This window comes from Taeniopygia guttata, chromosome 7 (assembly GCF_048771995.1).
Source record: "Taeniopygia guttata chromosome 7, bTaeGut7.mat, whole genome shotgun sequence".
Classification (NCBI taxonomy): Eukaryota; Metazoa; Chordata; class Aves; order Passeriformes; family Estrildidae; genus Taeniopygia; species Taeniopygia guttata.
This window is the reverse complement of record NC_133032.1, coordinates 32,965,001-32,981,666: the sequence shown is the minus strand read 5'-3', so window position 1 is coordinate 32,981,666 and position 16,666 is coordinate 32,965,001. Positions and strand designations below refer to the sequence as shown.

Below are 16,666 nucleotides of genomic sequence, written 5' to 3'. Positions count from 1 at the left end.
TTCTCACAGCGCAACGTCCTGGGTTGCCTCGCTCGTCCCGGTGGGGCCCCCGGCACAGCCTCGCTCGGGTCCCCGCCGTGGGACTCTCTCCCCGGCCGGCTGCAGCCCCTCACGGGGACGCCCGCGGGCGCCGTCCCTTCACACCGGGGCGAAGCTGAAGCGGGGGCTGCTCCCACAGATTCTCCGGCTGCGTCAGCGAGAGTCCAGAAGGGCTCCCTCAGATGTACGAGTAACACAGCCCTTGTATGCAGCCGGGCCCCCAGGATTGGTGTCCCTGTGCCCGCCTAATCCAAAGCCTTCCCCGTCGCTTGTGTCACCCGGGGAACGGCGAAATCTTTCTGGCATCGAGCAAAGCGATTCCCTTAAACACCTCTTTTATCCTGTCTTGCCCCTTAGCACAGTCTGTTACTTAAAAAAAAAAAAAAAAAAAGAGAAAAAAAAGGAAAAAAAATAAAAAGAGGAAATAATCTTAAAATCTGCGGTTTGAAAGGGGATTGCAAATACTCATGAGGGGACTGAGAGCGAAGTAAAAATTACGTGGAAACATACCAGGTACTTTAAGCATAAATGGAGGTAAACATAAAATAGAAATACGGTTTGGTTTGTGTGCTGGGATAATTTGTGATTAGAGCCTGCAGTGCTGCCGTTTAGCTCGGCTGTGTTTGTTTTCATAGGTCGCTGCTGGTCTTTGCATTAAACAAGCCAAGTTCCCCCGGTTACCTGGGCGACGTGGTGTAAACTCAACAGCCCCGCGGAGCTGGAGTGCCTTGGGAGCCTCGGGAATGGCTCCTGTGTGCTCCGCACTCAGGGAAACAGCCGAAAATAAAATCAAAACCTGTGTAATTGCTGTCGAATTCCTCGCTGGCCAGCAAAGGAAGGCAGCTGCGAACTGAAAATGCTCTCTAATTTCCCTTTGGATTGATGTGCCTCTTTCACATTTCGCTGCTGAAGAGCCAGGTAAGATTTGTAAAAGTCTGCCTTTTTACAGAACATTCTCAGTTATTATCTTAAAGGGGTTTTTTTTGTGCATTAAAAAAAAAAAAAAAAAAAAGGGAATTTTGTAGGAAGTTCATCACCTGACTCTTAACAGGCAAACATAATGGGATGAACGTTGTAATGGATTATCTGGCCTTTAGCATGAGACATGAAGAGTGCTGGCTTCTATAGCTCATTTCACCGTCTTTGATTTGTATTCTTGCCACTTGAAAAACTGACGTTCACTATGTTTCTCAGGAAGACTCCCAAATCCATCAAAACTATGAACTGGGATTAATTTTCTTTTAAGAATTAGTTTTCTAGAATTTCAAAACTCCCAATCTTTTGACTTAACCCTGTCATGTTCCTTTACCAGTCTGCACTTTAGGTTTGTTCTGTGTTGTTTACACCACTGTTATCCTGTGGTATTGTTAAAAGTTGGAGTTTAATCTTGGAAAAGAGGGTTGGTGTTTTTAGAATCAAGAAGCAGCTCCCAGCATGCTCACCACAGCCAAGAACAGTGTGTCAGGGTCAGTATTACCCACGCACAGCTGTACTGACCAGGAGGGTGACAGCCAGCTCCTTTCCCACAGTTACTGCTGATTAGTCATAGGAAAAGTACATTACAATCTTCTAATTAAGAGCAAAGCCCTTTCAAGTCAAATTCAACATAGCATATGTTGTGGGGTTTTTTACCTCTAAAAACTTTCTGAGCTCTTTGGTTCTGTGCATTCACATGAAAGGGATTAGATGCCAAATTACAGTGCTTTTAATAATTTCAAGTACTTTTAAAATGTTTTTTGTCTTACTTTTGTCTCTTAAATAATGAAATATAACGGAACACTTTGATTATGTAAATTGGAAATCAATTAACAGTTTTCTTTTCAGGTTTCTGGGCATTAATACATTTAAGGACAGTATGTCTGACAACAAACAAAATAAGAGGAGAAACAAAAAAGGTAGTCTCCAAAGCTTGTGTGTTTAAATTGTAAAATGTAGATCTGAAGCTGGAAAAGGACAGTAACAACTTGAAATCTGGGTATTTGTCAAAACTTAGCAACCATAAAAAATACAAAATCAGAGAGTTACTTTTAACCTCTGTAAAGACCTAAGATTTGCTTTGGTTTTAGTATTTTTAAGTGCTCTACTTCTGTCTAGTTTCTGTCAATATTTGTCTTCTATTTCTGTTCTCCTGAGATTGGAGCTGTTTTTTTAAGATGTTCTTTTCTTTTGCAGCTCATTGAATTAATAAACTTACCAAAGAAATAAAAATAATTCAGAATTATGCATTAACATATCAATGAATTACAAAAATTAGTGAAATGCAACTTTTTCTTGTTTATTTTCCTGTTACTTCTTTATAATGCTATTTTAATGCCCCAAAATAACTGCATTTGCCATGCGTTACTGGAATTAATCTGCTTTTATGCAAATATTGATGTATTACTGCAGGTTGTGGAAGTGTTGTTGCTTTTCAGAATGCAGACAATATAGTGGAAAAAATGCATCAGTCAGACAAAGCTCTAGGAAAAACGAGGTAAGAAGCATCAGTATTTAATTGGCACTTGGGTGTGCAAAAATGGCAACAAAGAAAGTTTGTAGCCTGAATAAGAAAAATATTTCCTAGACGTTATTTACAGCTCTATGTTGTGTAGTGTTTATCACTTCCCAATATCAATTGTTGGCCACTTCTGGAGGGAGGCTACTGTATTAGGTAAACAAATTATTAGGTAAAATTAAAAAAAAATATGGTATGTGGTTGTTTGACTTATTAAACCAGACAATTATCTTGCATACAGCTTTAAAAATAATTTATACTCTACTTTTGTACCTCTTCTCAGTCACAGTATTTATCTTTTTCCACATTTTTCATTCTTCAGAAAACAGGTGGCAGAAAACTAAGGCTTGTATACACAGCCTCTGTTTTTTCAGGCAGACTGTAGCATATTTTGTAAGTAACAAAGGCACATCTGGTCTTCAGAATTCTTCTGAGACACTACCCTGACGATTCATAAAAACTACACACTGGAAGCAATCAATTTTTGTCAAGAAGGAGAAGGTGAACAATATGTTTTTACATCTCTCTTGTTGCTTGGTTGACATTGTTTGTCATTCAATCTCACTTGCAGTCAACCTCATCATTGCAGTCTGCTATTTCCAGGGAGAGTCACAACCCCACAGATAAATAAAAACAAGACACTTTGGCATTCTGGGATCTTACAAACCTCTTGGTTACGTTATTCCAGCCATATGATTGTTTGAACTGGCTCCTTCCACTTATTTTTGCTCTGTATTTTGGTTATTTTTGTTTTGCCTTTTAGCCAAATTGCACCAACATCCAGAGCATGGCCAGACCAACAAGTGGCATGTCTTCCAAGTAAAAATCAGATAGCGTTACCCAGGAGGCATCACACTTCTTTACCTTTCTCCTCAAAGAAAGAGGACATGGGATATGGCTTTGACTTCAGCTTTCTGCTACAGACCTCATGCCCAGAATCTAACATTTCAACATCATTTATGGATTTAGATACTTTCCAGATAATAAAAGCACAAATACAACAAAGTAAGTTCAAATTTAAAAGTCACAAATTTTATATAAAGTTATACATTGGTTATCATATTCCCTTTATGTCTTTTGCTGTCTTCAGGGAGACTTCACCCATGTCAATACACTTCTTTAATTAAAAGTTTGTGTGTGTTTGCAGGATGAAGGAGTTAAAGAGAGGCAATGACAAATTTCACCATTCCTGGTACTCTGTGTAGTGAAACTGAGCTAAAAATGTGGAGTGTAGTTCTCTGTGCCTGGAGTGATGACATCTTTCTCCCTCATACTGGCAATACTGACTAGCTACATACTTTAGTTAGCAAACATCTATAATTGAGAAGTATTTCTTTAAATTATTAGTGTTAAAATATTTTTAAATTATAGTATTTTATTGTTTTCTATGGAAAATGGAATTGTGAAGTTTAGTACCACAATTAAATTTCAACATACTTCTTTTTTCTGCACTGCAGATTTAAAGCACAGTCCTGCAAACTACAATTTGAAATTAATTTATGAATCTGAATTGTAGTCCGTTTAAGAACATCAAATTAATATTTCATTTGTTTTGATTCTTAAGGGTTAACTATAAAAATGCTAAAAGCCAGGAACAAGACATCTGAGGTAAGAGGACATTATGTATGAAATGATCACTGGCAAAAGTATTCTATCCTTTCAAAATCCTACTGAAATACACTATTGAAGCAGTGTAGGTAGTTTGGTTAGTCTCAGGTGTTGTTGGTTTTTTTTTAACAATGTGAAATATTTCTACATTTATTTTATATATAGGTGTATCAGCAAATTTTGAGGTGTATATCAACAAATTATCAGTAAGATGTTACATCAGGGACTTCTGGAGATAAAAGGTTGAAAGTTCAAAAATATAGAAAACCTTTAGAAATATATAAATTAATTAAAATGTGCATCCTGTTTGTTAAATTAGATGTCTAGTTTTGCCAAAACCCCCAACACTTCTTTTAAATGGTAATTTAAAATTGAAGTTGAATTCTAAAATAGTTTTGATATTAGATGATTGATGAAATTTACTGTGTTAGCAAATAAAAAATAGTCTTCTAGAATTAAACATACTTGACATGAGATTTTATGAAAAGTGCAAATAGGAATTACACAAAATTTTTGTGCCTAGAAACACGCTCACAATTTTACATCTCAATACTTCACACCACTTTAAATATATGTATTTAGAAAAAAATGAGAATTTGGCCTTCATGTATATTAATTAATAGCCTTTTGTAAAAAAGACTCAACTCATTGAATCAGATGTAAACTTCAGTGAACCCATCACAGAATACAACTGATCACAGGAAAAAATTGAAGAGAAGTGTTGAGAAGTAGGAGCAAGAGTTCTGACAAAGGATTATAAAAAAGGTTATGGAAAAAAAAATTAAAAGGGAGGGAAATATTTAAGAATAATTGAGCTGGCCTTGGTGTGATTTAATGCAGCTTTATTTCTGCAAAGCCTTCAGAACTGTCCATTTCAAACCAACACATTGCTTTTCCTGGCATGTTAAAACCTCAGTTTGCCCTTGGAATGCAAACAAAAATTTTCTGCAGATTGCAAACTGATGTTGAATATAGACATGCAAATGAGCACTTGGAGCAGATGACTGTGTGATTATTTCTATTGCATTCATTTGCATAAAAATATTCATTTCCTATGAAATAAAGAACAGAAATGCTATTTTCAGAAAATCATTCTCACTGTTCATCTGAATAGTCCAAACAAAGTACTCAGTTTCTCTGATCTGCACTCCCTCAAATATACATGGTACCTTTCAACAAATGTGATGGGGAGAAGGGAGGAATAGTAAAACACATCCCTGACCCAACAGGCTTCTGTGTCAGCTGCCTTTGGTTTTATCCATTTCACTTCACTGCAAATCAAGTGCAGACTGTGCTGTCTTCCAGTGTACCTAAAACTGTGAGCTAAATCTGTGGCCATTTAGCATGGTTTATGGATCTATATGTTCAGATTTAATGCAATGTACCTTAAAGTCTATAAATAACTTGTTCAAATTGTTTTCTCCAGGGATGCAATCGCATTAGTTATAATGGTCTAGTTTTCCTTTTGAAAAATTGCTTACATGAGCTCTAGTTCCACTGGGAATATAATTAATGGTGTCAGCACATGTTGGAGGGTTACATAAAAAGATTTTAAACATCAGCATTAGAGTGGTGCTCTCATTCAGGGAGTGTGCACAGCAGGAGAGGAGCTCTGGCACATTAAACCACTGCCCAGCCTTTGAATTCCTGGAGCAAACATGTGAAGTGCCATTAGACAGAGTTAATAACTGACAAGAGGATTTGTACATGTGGACAAAACTTTCTGGTTCTAAATCATGGCAAATTACTTGTGCCTTAAAGCAAAAGATCCCACTTTTTGAACTAAGAAATACTTAGACATAGTTCTGGGTCTGAGAAAATTAATGCAAGTAATGTGAGAAAAATAATGTATTTTCTTAGGAGTCTGATATTATACTTCATAATAGGTTTAATATAGGAATATATAAAAGAATAATATTTTTTCCAGTTTTTTTTCTTAAGACTACTTGGCTCTTAGAGATTAGTTTTTACCTGTATCTGTGGTGTAGCAGATTATTAATGGTTTTTTATGGAAATTACAGTTTCATTTGGCACCAGTGACATATCAGCCTGTAAGAAAAATTCATCTTGCTCCTCTAAAGGATGTCAATGAAAGCATAAACATCAAAAATATTTTCAATATTATGAACTCTATTCCTCAGCCTATAAAACCAGTTACTAAATTTTATCAGTATCAGTTAGACAACTTATTAAATGGGCTCGGTGAAAAGTCATCAGAATTGATCATGGCCACAATTTCTGATAAGTTCACTCCAGTGAAGGACCTGTACTACTTCAGCATTAACAACTGTGATAAGTACCCCAACAACAAGAAGGAAGAAATCCAAAGCCATTTAAAATGGAGGGAAGCTGATGTACCAATCCACACTGAGAAGAACCAGGTGAAATTCCAGTGTTCAGTGGTTTGTGAGAATATGGATCTTCTGACCCAAGCCAGGTTCTGGGATCAGAGTCATTCTCTCTTGGGCTCAAGCAATGCTCTGGTGAGCTGTGGCATGTTTACAGCCCAGACAGCATTTACAGTGTCCGGCTACAGCAATGCCTCAAGAGCTGGCAAAAAGCAAAACAGAGCAGAGAATTGCTGTAGCACTGGTCTGGAAGAAGAAAATGCTACAGAGTTGATGCTGGATTATAAACCACAGGAAGATGCTGAGAGTGCCAACCTTGTGCTTTACAATCAGGATTTAGATTCTTCCTATAAAAATGAAGCCTTGGAAGATAATTCTGTAGCTGCAGTAATTCCCAGAGTAGAAGTTCAAGATCCCTCTGGAAAACAGTCAGACAATCAAGTCTGTGTCTCTGAATCTGAAATAGAAAAAGAAGCAATGTCAGAAGCAACTTCAGAGGACCAAAGTGAGCTTGTAGCTGTTGCTCATGTTACACTCTCTGAACAAGGGCCAGCCAGGGAAACACACATTGCTGAACAACCTGCCACAAAAAAGGGTGGGGTCTGTACCCTGCCTCCTCATGTTCCTCAGAAACTCAATGGTTTTGCTTACAAAGAAAATGACAACAATAAAATAAAGATGAATAGAAATAAATATTCATCAAAATCTAAAATTAATAAGATGAAAGTATCTGAAGACTTAATTGCTTCTGGTGAGGTTACCACAAAATCAAATGCCAAGAGTCAGTTTTTTCCATCTTTGGAACCGACAAAAATGAAATCTGAGGCTTCCATGAAGTGTCAGAAAAAAACTAATCAAGGACACAAAGGCCATGTTCCTCAGAGTACGCAGAAAATTAAAAAGCAAAGTTGCTCCTGCAGTTGCAAAAGTTCTGCTGTCTTAAAGAAACATGGTACTTCGCTTTGTCTGCCACATGCACCCTCTGCTTCAGATTTTGTAGATCTGAACTACACTGACATGTTCAAAATAATAAATTCAGATGACCAAGGCCCAGGTATTTACGAAATGTTTGGAACTCCTGTCTATTCCCGCATGAGAGACCTTGACCAGCACGAGAGCAGGTTTTATAAAGGTGTTTATTCTGTTCCACCAGGAAGATGTACCTGCAGATCTACCTGCAGTAAAGGAGGAGAAAGCAGCAGAGTCAGAAACACTCAAAAGAAATCACATTCTAAGCCAAAGAAGACCATACCTGGTGCTAAACAAAAGCAGAAAGATTTAATCACCAAGGACAGAAGGACCAAGTTGAGTGACAGCAACACAGAGCAAGATAACACAACAGCTTCTGACTTGGATTTTCAAACACACACCTTGAGTAGCACAACATTATTTCATGGAAACACCGATCAGCTCACAGTTTTAGACAAGCTTTCACAGGCAACTAAGCAAAATGAAATATTTACAAATTCAAACCTTTCAACTATTAAAGAAGTTTCTTTGGAGCAGTTGTTAGACAGCCAGGATAAATCCAGCCATCAGAGGGCTGCTGCCTGCAGCCAGGATCTCCTTCAGTTCAGTGATCAAGACTGCAGAGAATGTGTTGCTCCAAGTGGCAGTCAGGTAACAGCAGAGCAGAACACCTGCGTGCCCCAGTGCAGGGGGGATGGTGGCAAAGGCTGGGAATCACACCAGGACTCCAAGTCTGTCAATAAAAGTGAGTTGCTCTTTTCAGATGGACTGCAATGTCAGTCCCCTACAAAAATATTAGATCACAGTTGTGCAAACACACCTCAAAACTGTAGTTTGGCAAATGAATTGACTCAGGCTTCAGTGATTTGGACAAAAAATGCCAAAAGCCCCAGTTCCCAGACAAGTCAAAACATTTCTTCCTGGTCAGATACTAAGGATGTGACTGATGAGTTGCTTTGTTGCCTGGCCAAAGAATTGCTAATGCTTGAAGAAAAAGACATAAACTCTTCAAGAACAAAAAATACATGTTCTAAAATACAAAACACACAGAGTGAAGAAGAGAAGAATATGATGAATGGAGCTGGAGCAATAATAAATAGTGCTCTAGAGAAGGTAAAAGTAATTTCTTCTTATAACTTGCTAAATCATTTGAGTGATGCTTCACACATGTTTGGATGAAAAATGGGAAATATGTGCTTATTAAAGAGATTTATCAAGTCTTTTTTCCTTGGGCCAGCTGCCCACTGATTCCTCCAGTGCTCTGTTGAATAGATCTGTGTTAAAGGCTGCATGTCAGGACACAAGCCAGAAGGTATTAGGGCATGATGGGAATAGCTGCCAAAGCTTATATATATTGAGGAATTGTAGTGAATAAAGAGAATAAGCTGTTTTAACTGAAGACCTTGTATAAAAAGGTTTTGGGCAAGGCAAGAGCTGGAGAACTGAACAGGAATATGAAAAGACTCTACAAACAGTCTTGCATATCCAGAACGGCCATTACCTTGAGTCTCTGAGTGCAGCTAGATACTTTTATAGATATGAACCATAAGTATTTGTTTATCAGACAGACTTATTCGCTTTAATTAATGCTTTAATTAAAGCTCAGAAGGCTCAGATTTTGGCCCCAAATTCAGCTGCATGCCTTCACCTACTCAGGTGTTTCTCTACCAGTACTGCTTCTTCTTGGTCCTGTTAGCTCTCTGTCCACATAAATTACAATTTTGTAAGGAAATGACTTACACTACATATTGATACACTCCCTTGTTCTTCTGCAGACACAGGTGCCAATTATAGCTCTGTTCTCACTTCTCCCAGGAAAACCCATAGCTAGATAGGATGATTATTGCCATCTTTCTGAAGCAGTCTCTTCTTCCTGGGAAGTGATGGCATGTTATTTTCATCAGAATTGTGTAACATGTGTTACTTAGAGCATGATGATAGCCATATTCACCCTTCAGCTTAGCAAACTGTACCTATGAGACCAAAAAATAGAGTGTATCCTGCTCTTTTAAGTGCTCTTCTGTCTTGGTGTCAATGGAAGATGATGTGGTTATGCACTGTCGTGATTTATACTTGAAAATATTTATACACTTTTACCTAGTATAGCAATTCTATCAATGACCTGGGCGATTTATATATATAAATCTATAAAGTAAAGTCATGTCAGGAAAAATGACTTCTTGTGAAAAAATGGGGGACCAAATGAAGCCTGTCTTTTCCTCTCTGCTTTCTCCCCACACTGACCATCATCTTTCAAGCAGAATTGCAGTAAAGCTTTTTTGGCTTCAAATGAAGAAAATGGCCTTCTGAACTTTGATGAATCCACTAAATTCCCAAGAAGCAGTTTAGCTACCAAAGATCCTATCATTTGGACAAGAGGAGAAGTCCTTGGAAAGGGAGCCTATGGCACGGTAAGTTATTGTGTGAATATGTTGAGATGTGTTGGTTGTCATTGAGCTACACTTTATCTCAAAAATAGCTGTTGTTCTATTCAACAAATGGGTTAAATATTTTAGATTATACAGGGAGATATGAAACATGACAAGCACAAAGATTCTATTTAAAATAAGTAAATACACAAGTTTAGTCTCGTGTCTTGTTTTGATAAGTGCTGGTTTCACTGTAGGTGTACTGTGGTCTGACAAGCCAGGGACAGTTAATAGCTGTAAAACAGATGGTTTTGGAGACATCAGATCAACTCACTACAGAAAAGGAGTATCAGAAGTTCCATGAGGAAGTTGATCTTTTGAAGACGTTGAAGCATGCAAATATTGTAACTTATTTAGGAACTTGCCTGGAAGACAACATTTTAAGCATATTCATGGAATTTGTTCCTGGTGGCTCCATTTCCAGTATTCTGAATCGCTTCGGCCCGTTGCCAGAAGTTGTCCTGCGTAAATACACCAAGCAAATTCTACAAGGGGTTGCATATTTACACGACAACTGTGTGGTCCACAGAGACATCAAAGGCAATAACGTGATGCTCATGCCCACCGGGGTAATCAAGCTGATTGACTTTGGCTGTGCCCGGCGCCTGGCCTGGGCCAGCCTGAGCGGCACCGGCAGCGAGCTGCTCCGCTCCGTGCACGGCACTCCCTACTGGATGGCTCCGGAGGTCATCGCCGACTGCGGCTACGGCAGGAAATCGGACATCTGGAGCGTCGGCTGCACCGTGTTCGAGATGGCCACAGGCAAACCCCCTCTGGCCTCCATGGGCAGGGTGGCGGCCATGTTCTACATCGGGGCCCACAGGGGGCTGATGCCGGCCCTGCCCGACCGCTTCTCCAGCGCTGCCGTGGAGTTTGTGCACGCCTGCTTAACCAGGTACGGAGAGGGAAAGGGAGGGTGCAGCTGGTTTGTATTCTGGAGGTGGCTCATGGCAGCTTAGGTTATGGTACATATGACTTTATTGTAAATGCATAGGCTTTTCAGCATTTCAGGAAAGCCTTTAGATAAAAGTATATATAAAAGAGCTTTACTCTTTATAATGGTATAAAAAAGCCCTCAAATGTTGGTGAGATTGTCGCAGGAAACAAGCTTCATGCTGTCATGATCAACAAGTTTCAGTTTATTGGAGTTGATTACAGTTTCTTTATACAAGCACTAATTAGTTCATACATATTGCAAAAGCAAAGCTCAGGATTGGTTACCTTTCTATTAACACATATATCTCTTTGCGATAAGCCTTGCAGTTACTGTTTCTTTATACTTGATTACTTTTCTGCATACTAAGCAATATTTCATTTTTAACGAGACACTTGTATGCTCAAGGTTGTTAGGAGATATCTGTTTCTCAAGGTTGTTAGGAGACATCTGTTTCTCAAGGTCATAGTTTTCATGCTACAAGTCACGTATTCTCACACTCTCATCAACTTAACTTTTTTGTGTCCCTTGCTGCGCAGCTATTCTTTAGCTAAACTCTCGACACTCAAAGATTCTCTTTTTGTAGGCCTTATACTCATAATTTACTTTCCCTGTAATTTTCATACAGAAACATGGCACCGTTGAGTTTTGAACGAAACATTTGATAAATTTCTTTGCTGTGCTTTGCTGTTGCAGTATTGTTTGAGTTTGGTCTATGTCAGACAACTTGTCTTAAGGACAGTATTCTAAATGGAAGAAATTTCTTTTAATTCTTGTCTTCTGCAGTGGAAAAATTTATTATCACTGCCAGTCCAGGAAACACATACTTGTTTGAAACATAATAGTTACTAGAAACATGAAGTTCTCTCTGTAAAACCCCAAACCACTGGCATACACATATTATAAGAATTATTTTTGTGGTATTTGTTTGGTTTTAAACAAAACCATGGGCTTCCAAAAATTCATGACATTGATTGGAGAGGAGAGGACAACCTGACTGACAGCGGCTCAAACAGATAATTATCACCTTTCTTAAATACATTTTTGATGCAACAAAATAGCCAAATCAGCAGAATTATTCAAAGATTTGCAAGGAATTCAGGGGAATAACTAATGATTTCTTTAATAATAAAATATTTCAATTTTGTAATTCATAAATTCCAACCGTTTTTCCCTCCAAGCCTCCCTTCCTTTCTATCAACTTTATTAAAACAAAACCCTAAAAGTGAGTAGTGAATGGATAAATAATAATAAAGGCTAATTTTGCAATTAAGATTTTACAATTACATCACAGGCATACATATTAATTTTATATACTGATTTGTGGAACCTTCAATGCAGAGATCAACACCAACGGCCTTCTGCTCTGCAGTTGCTGGACCATCCCTTTGTGAAAGGACAGTGAATTTTTCTCAACTCTTGCCAAATGAGTGTTTATTTTCCATGGAAAAGATTTTCAGTTGTGGAGAAAAGACTAGAAGGAACTGGACTTTGTGTGACAGCAGAAATACTGAGGAGCAGTCGTGTTCAAGGAGTCTGTTATTAGGCAGCAGTGATTAAAGAGTACCTGCTCTGCCCTGCCTGTGCTTCACTGTGAACACAAGGCCACGTTGTGTTCTATTTGGAGAGACTTAAAGGGAAAATAAAGTCACCATCACTGGCATGCAACAGGCCAGGTAAGCTGGAATGTCTGTAAAATCCTATGGAAAGAGCTATGGGCAGAGAGCTCTGCAACTTTGGAGATGAGTAATGGGTGTGAGGATCCCACAGGTTCCTCAGACAATCTACTGGCATGAAAGGTACTGAGGCTTTTATTCTGTCATCTGGGCCCTTTTGTTTAACTGGATGGGCACTTCAGTCTCTAGCTGGTGAGTAAGTTTTTTACATACATTGATCAGCCCTGTGTTCCTGAGGCCCTGTACCTCCACAAGATACTTAGATAATGATCTCATAATTATCTAGATAATTATTTAGATAATTATCTCTAAATCCTGGAACTGCCTGTTTTAAATGAAATAGTGCATTTTATGGGCACTTTCAGGTCCCAGAAGTTTGAGGTAGGAAGGGGCTCAGGAGATGTTCTGGTCCAGCCCCACTGCTCAGAGCAGGGCTGACTGAAGCAGGTTGCTCAGGCCCTTGTCCCATTGACTTTGAGTCTGACTATGGATGGACACTCCACAGCCACTCCAGGCAACATGCTCCAGTCTTTAACCGCCTCATGGAGAAAGTGATTTTATGTTTGAAGTCTATCTGACAGGTCAAGTTGTCCTGTTATCCCTTGTCCTGTCACTGCTACACTGCAGAGTCTGGCTCTGTCTTCCTTACTGTCCCCATGGGGTGCTGGTATCACTGAAAACATGAAGTGCTTCTCTGACCACTGGAGAGAGCACTGTCTGTGACTGGATGACAGAACAGAGCCCCTCTGCATTCCAATGGGCTTTGCACTTAGCAGAACTAGCTACTACTAACTGCACAAAATTAAACAAAATCTAGAAAGTATTATTAAGTATTAATAAAGCAAAAAAAGCAGATATTAGTAGTTAGAATGTCCTTTTGTTGATTTAGCTTCTTCCTATCGAAATGGGGTAAATCTTTAGACTTTGTGAGCACCCAGGCTCCAGGAAGAGGCACTAAAACTCAGCCCTACAACTGTTCAGAGCTGGGCTCTCAAGGATCCAAGACACTGATGTCAGTGTCAGCTCTGATGTAACGTGAACATTATAAATCCAACTTTCCTCAGAGTGCTGAACATCTTAGTTACTTAAATAGCTTTCAAACTTTATTTTATTCCAGTAGTCAGTCAGCCTCCTGACTTCAGAGAGTTGTCTAAACTTTATAAAAGCAAAGAGAAATCAGTATTTCTAGCAAAATTCTTTATTAATAGTTTCTGTAGGTATAATGTCACATAACAATGACAGAACATTATGCCAGTATAAGAGTAATCCTAACATCACAGTAATCTTCAAAGTTCAAGCAGTTAACAGTCCTTTTTTGAGGAATATCACTTGGTGCTCATGCCAGACATCCATGGCAACATCACGTTAAACTATCTTCATGTTAAAGTACCTTGCAGAATAAAGGCAGGAGCCTGGGCATGTGAGCTCTAGTGGGATGTACATAATTCCATGATGTGTACTAATTCTTCTCAGATTAAGGTAGATTCTTCAACAAAGCTGCAAAGTAAATATGAGGGTTTATTTAGCATGAAATGAAACTGAGATGAGAGTCATAAGCAAGGAAAGAATGGGAATGCTCTAGAGTATATAATTAATTAAAGAAAGGTCAGCATTACAAACCCCCCTTCTTATGCACAGCTTACAAGCAAAACATCTCTTGTTAGGGTTCTCCAGTATTAAGGTTACCAGTTATTTGCAATTTGTCATGTTTAATCAGTTCATTACACTCAAAACAGTCATTAGAGGTTTGTAAAACTCGAACCTGAGTTTTTAATCAAAATGTGAAACACATTTTTGCTTTTGTTTAACCAGACTTCAAGAATGAGGTGTCAGTTTAAGGCCAGCACTTGCAACAAAGGTATTTCAGTTGAATCAGAGCTGTGCTTGCAGCAGAGCTCAGGGCCCAGCACAGCCAAACCAAGCCCTGTGTTAATCTGGGGAGCCTTGGGTTGCTTGGCTGAGCCAGTGTGGTGGAGCAGCCTAGAAACAAGTCTAATTTTGCATATTTCTTACTTGATGACATCAGAGATTTTCACACCAACATCCAGGTGCCTAATTACAGGTATCCAATGTAACAAGGGGAAAGAATGTGAAATCCTGAAAACTGTTTTTTTTCATGTGACTGAGTTACTCAGTGAGCAGGGTCACACTTTGCTTCATTATTTAGTGTAAGAGCTTTGCTGGTTTAAAGGCTACAGCCTTCCTTTCTGAAATCAGTGCAAGCAGCCTGCCAAGCACCTGCTGTTACTGCAGGTTTCCTCAGGATCTGGAGCTGAAGACACAGCCCTGTCCATGACTCTAGGGGTAGCCAGTGTTTCTCTGACACCGTAACGGGAGCCACAGCTCACGTCTCAAAGGGCGGGGCCACAGGCAGGCCAACCCAGCTGTTACACTGCGCCTGTAGCATGTAAAAATTTGCATCCAAAAATGCACCCATCTACCTCTTTCCAAGGAAGCAGAGCCTGGTCCCCGAAAGCACAAGAGTCTCTTGAGATTATTAAGGTTCAAATTTAGTGCTGTTCCAGCGAGAACCGATGCAATTTCTACACCACTCCCATCAAAGCTCTGGTTCTTGCACACAGGCAACGAACCAGAGTTCTCCCGAGGAAGGGCCCCCAGGACACACTCCAGTGCCTTCTGTCCCGTTTGTCCCTCCCCACAGGGACCTGCACCACGGGACAGCTAAGAAATGTTAGAGGTGTTGTCAAAGAACACAATGCCTGAACTATGGCAACACCAATGTTGCTGTTCCAAGTGCAGGAACACAGGGGAGTCAAACCCAAGCACTGAGTATCAAGGTTATCAATTTAGTTTGGATTTGTTATATCCACTTCAGAAGCCAGAGAAACAGTCACTCCCATGGGAGAGAACACTCCTGGCACTAATTCTCTCTTTAAGATTTAAAGAGTTAAGCCTTTCAGAGAAAGGAGGAATTAACTAGCTTGTTCAGTCTGGCATAACTTCCAAGGCTCAAGACATATATTTTTAGAACTAATGATGCTTGTGTGCACTTACATCAAATTAAAGAAAGCAAACAAAGTCTTTGTCCAGCCACTTTCCCTGCAAAACAAAGATTGGGAACCCTTCCCTGTAAGGCGTAAGGAGGAATGCATGGTGTAGCAATGTCACCCACCCCCTCACTGCTAAAAAGAGAATAATACTGAAAAACCCCTCCACCATCGCACACTGTTACTACCATGCACAGGCTACAGAGAAGGAGCAGCTTAAGATAGCACAAAATGTCTAGAATTTGCTTTTCAGGTACCAAATACCTGATCAATGTAATGGAAATAAAGAAAACAAGAGTTCAGATTTTCCTGCACTCCATTATTTGAGTGATTTGATGACAACCAGCAATACTTTGCCAATAATTGACAGATCTCAGTGTTTACTAATGAAGTTGGAAAAATTAAACATAGGAAAATGGGATCATTTCTGCACAATAGAGGTGAGGTAGGGAATTTTATTGAAAATACTTTATTTTTTTTACAAGTTCTTAGAAATAAACTTTTTTTTCTAATCTCACACAAACAGCTGTACCTCAAAAATTCAACTAAGCTATTATGAAACATTTATATTTACAGTTAGCCAAAAGAATATACAGAACTGCCATGTTATGCAAAGAGCGAAGTACCACCTCACAGTGAGATACACCACCCCAGCACTCCCACCATCAGGAAGATTCAACATCCAAAAGAATCTCACTATTCTACAAACCTCATTGCACAAAGAGAGAAGATTTTTAATAGTGTTGTAGCAAGGTCTCCACTACAGCATCATTTTACAAATTACATAATTCATGTACTCAAGTTTTTAACAAAAAATCTGTAATAAGTGATGAACAAAGTAATAGTGTTGACTATGAGCCTTTTATTGCATTTATTCAGTCATTCCCATGAGGCCGATGCTGATCCCAATAGTTTTCATTCACTTCCAACACCTCAGCCAGGCTGCAATTCACACCATTCACTAATTTACAGTGAGTTTCAGTCAGCAAAAACTAGTGGCACCTGATTGCATCCCCTCTCCCGCCCTCTCAGCCCTAGGACCACCACACGGAATTCAGACACAAACACACAGACAGTTTCACCTATTTACAATTACATTGAAAGCCAAACCCCATGAGTTTTAAGGACATCCTTTACAGAGAAACCAAAACCCACTGTTTG

At 39.2% G+C, this 16,666-nt stretch overlaps 2 protein-coding genes across 8 annotated transcripts in view; one reads left to right on the top strand and one right to left on the bottom strand.

Annotated features, from left to right (window-relative positions):
• The first annotated feature begins 56 nt into the window (after positions 1-56).
• Positions 57-16,666, top strand: part of MAP3K19 (mitogen-activated protein kinase kinase kinase 19) — an 18,056-nt gene continuing 1,446 nt past the window's right edge. The window contains exons 1-10 of one of the 3 annotated variants that reach the window (XM_032749494.3): positions 57-223; positions 675-957; positions 1,864-1,934; positions 2,428-2,512; positions 3,297-3,538; positions 4,098-4,141; positions 6,163-8,571; positions 9,720-9,869; positions 10,085-10,782; positions 12,163-16,666. The exon at positions 12,163-16,666 is cut by the window's right edge and continues 1,446 nt beyond it. In XM_032749494.3, the coding sequence (XP_032605385.3) occupies positions 1,895-1,934; positions 2,428-2,512; positions 3,297-3,538; positions 4,098-4,141; positions 6,163-8,571; positions 9,720-9,869; positions 10,085-10,782; positions 12,163-12,226 (3,732 nt within the window). In that variant the 5' untranslated portion in view covers positions 57-223; positions 675-957; positions 1,864-1,894 and the 3' untranslated portion in view covers positions 12,227-16,666. Of the gene's footprint in view, positions 553-674; positions 958-1,863; positions 1,935-2,427; positions 2,513-3,296; positions 3,539-4,097; positions 4,142-6,162; positions 8,572-9,719; positions 9,870-10,084; positions 10,783-12,162 lie in introns of all 3 variants that reach the window. The other 2 variants (XM_030278078.4, XM_072931720.1) reach the window with 2 other exon arrangements.
• Positions 13,680-16,666, bottom strand: part of CCNT2 (cyclin T2) — a 25,961-nt gene continuing 22,974 nt past the window's right edge. For 4 of the 5 annotated variants that reach the window (XM_002197920.7, XM_002197934.7, XM_030278085.4 and 1 more), the window contains one exon: positions 16,219-16,666. This exon is cut by the window's right edge. Coding sequence is in view for 1 of the 5 variants with exons in the window: in XM_012575049.5 (XP_012430503.5) it covers positions 13,972-13,994 (23 nt within the window). In the remaining 4 variants the exon portion in view is untranslated. Of the gene's footprint in view, positions 13,995-16,218 lie in introns of those variants that run through there. The other variant, XM_012575049.5, reaches the window with a different exon arrangement.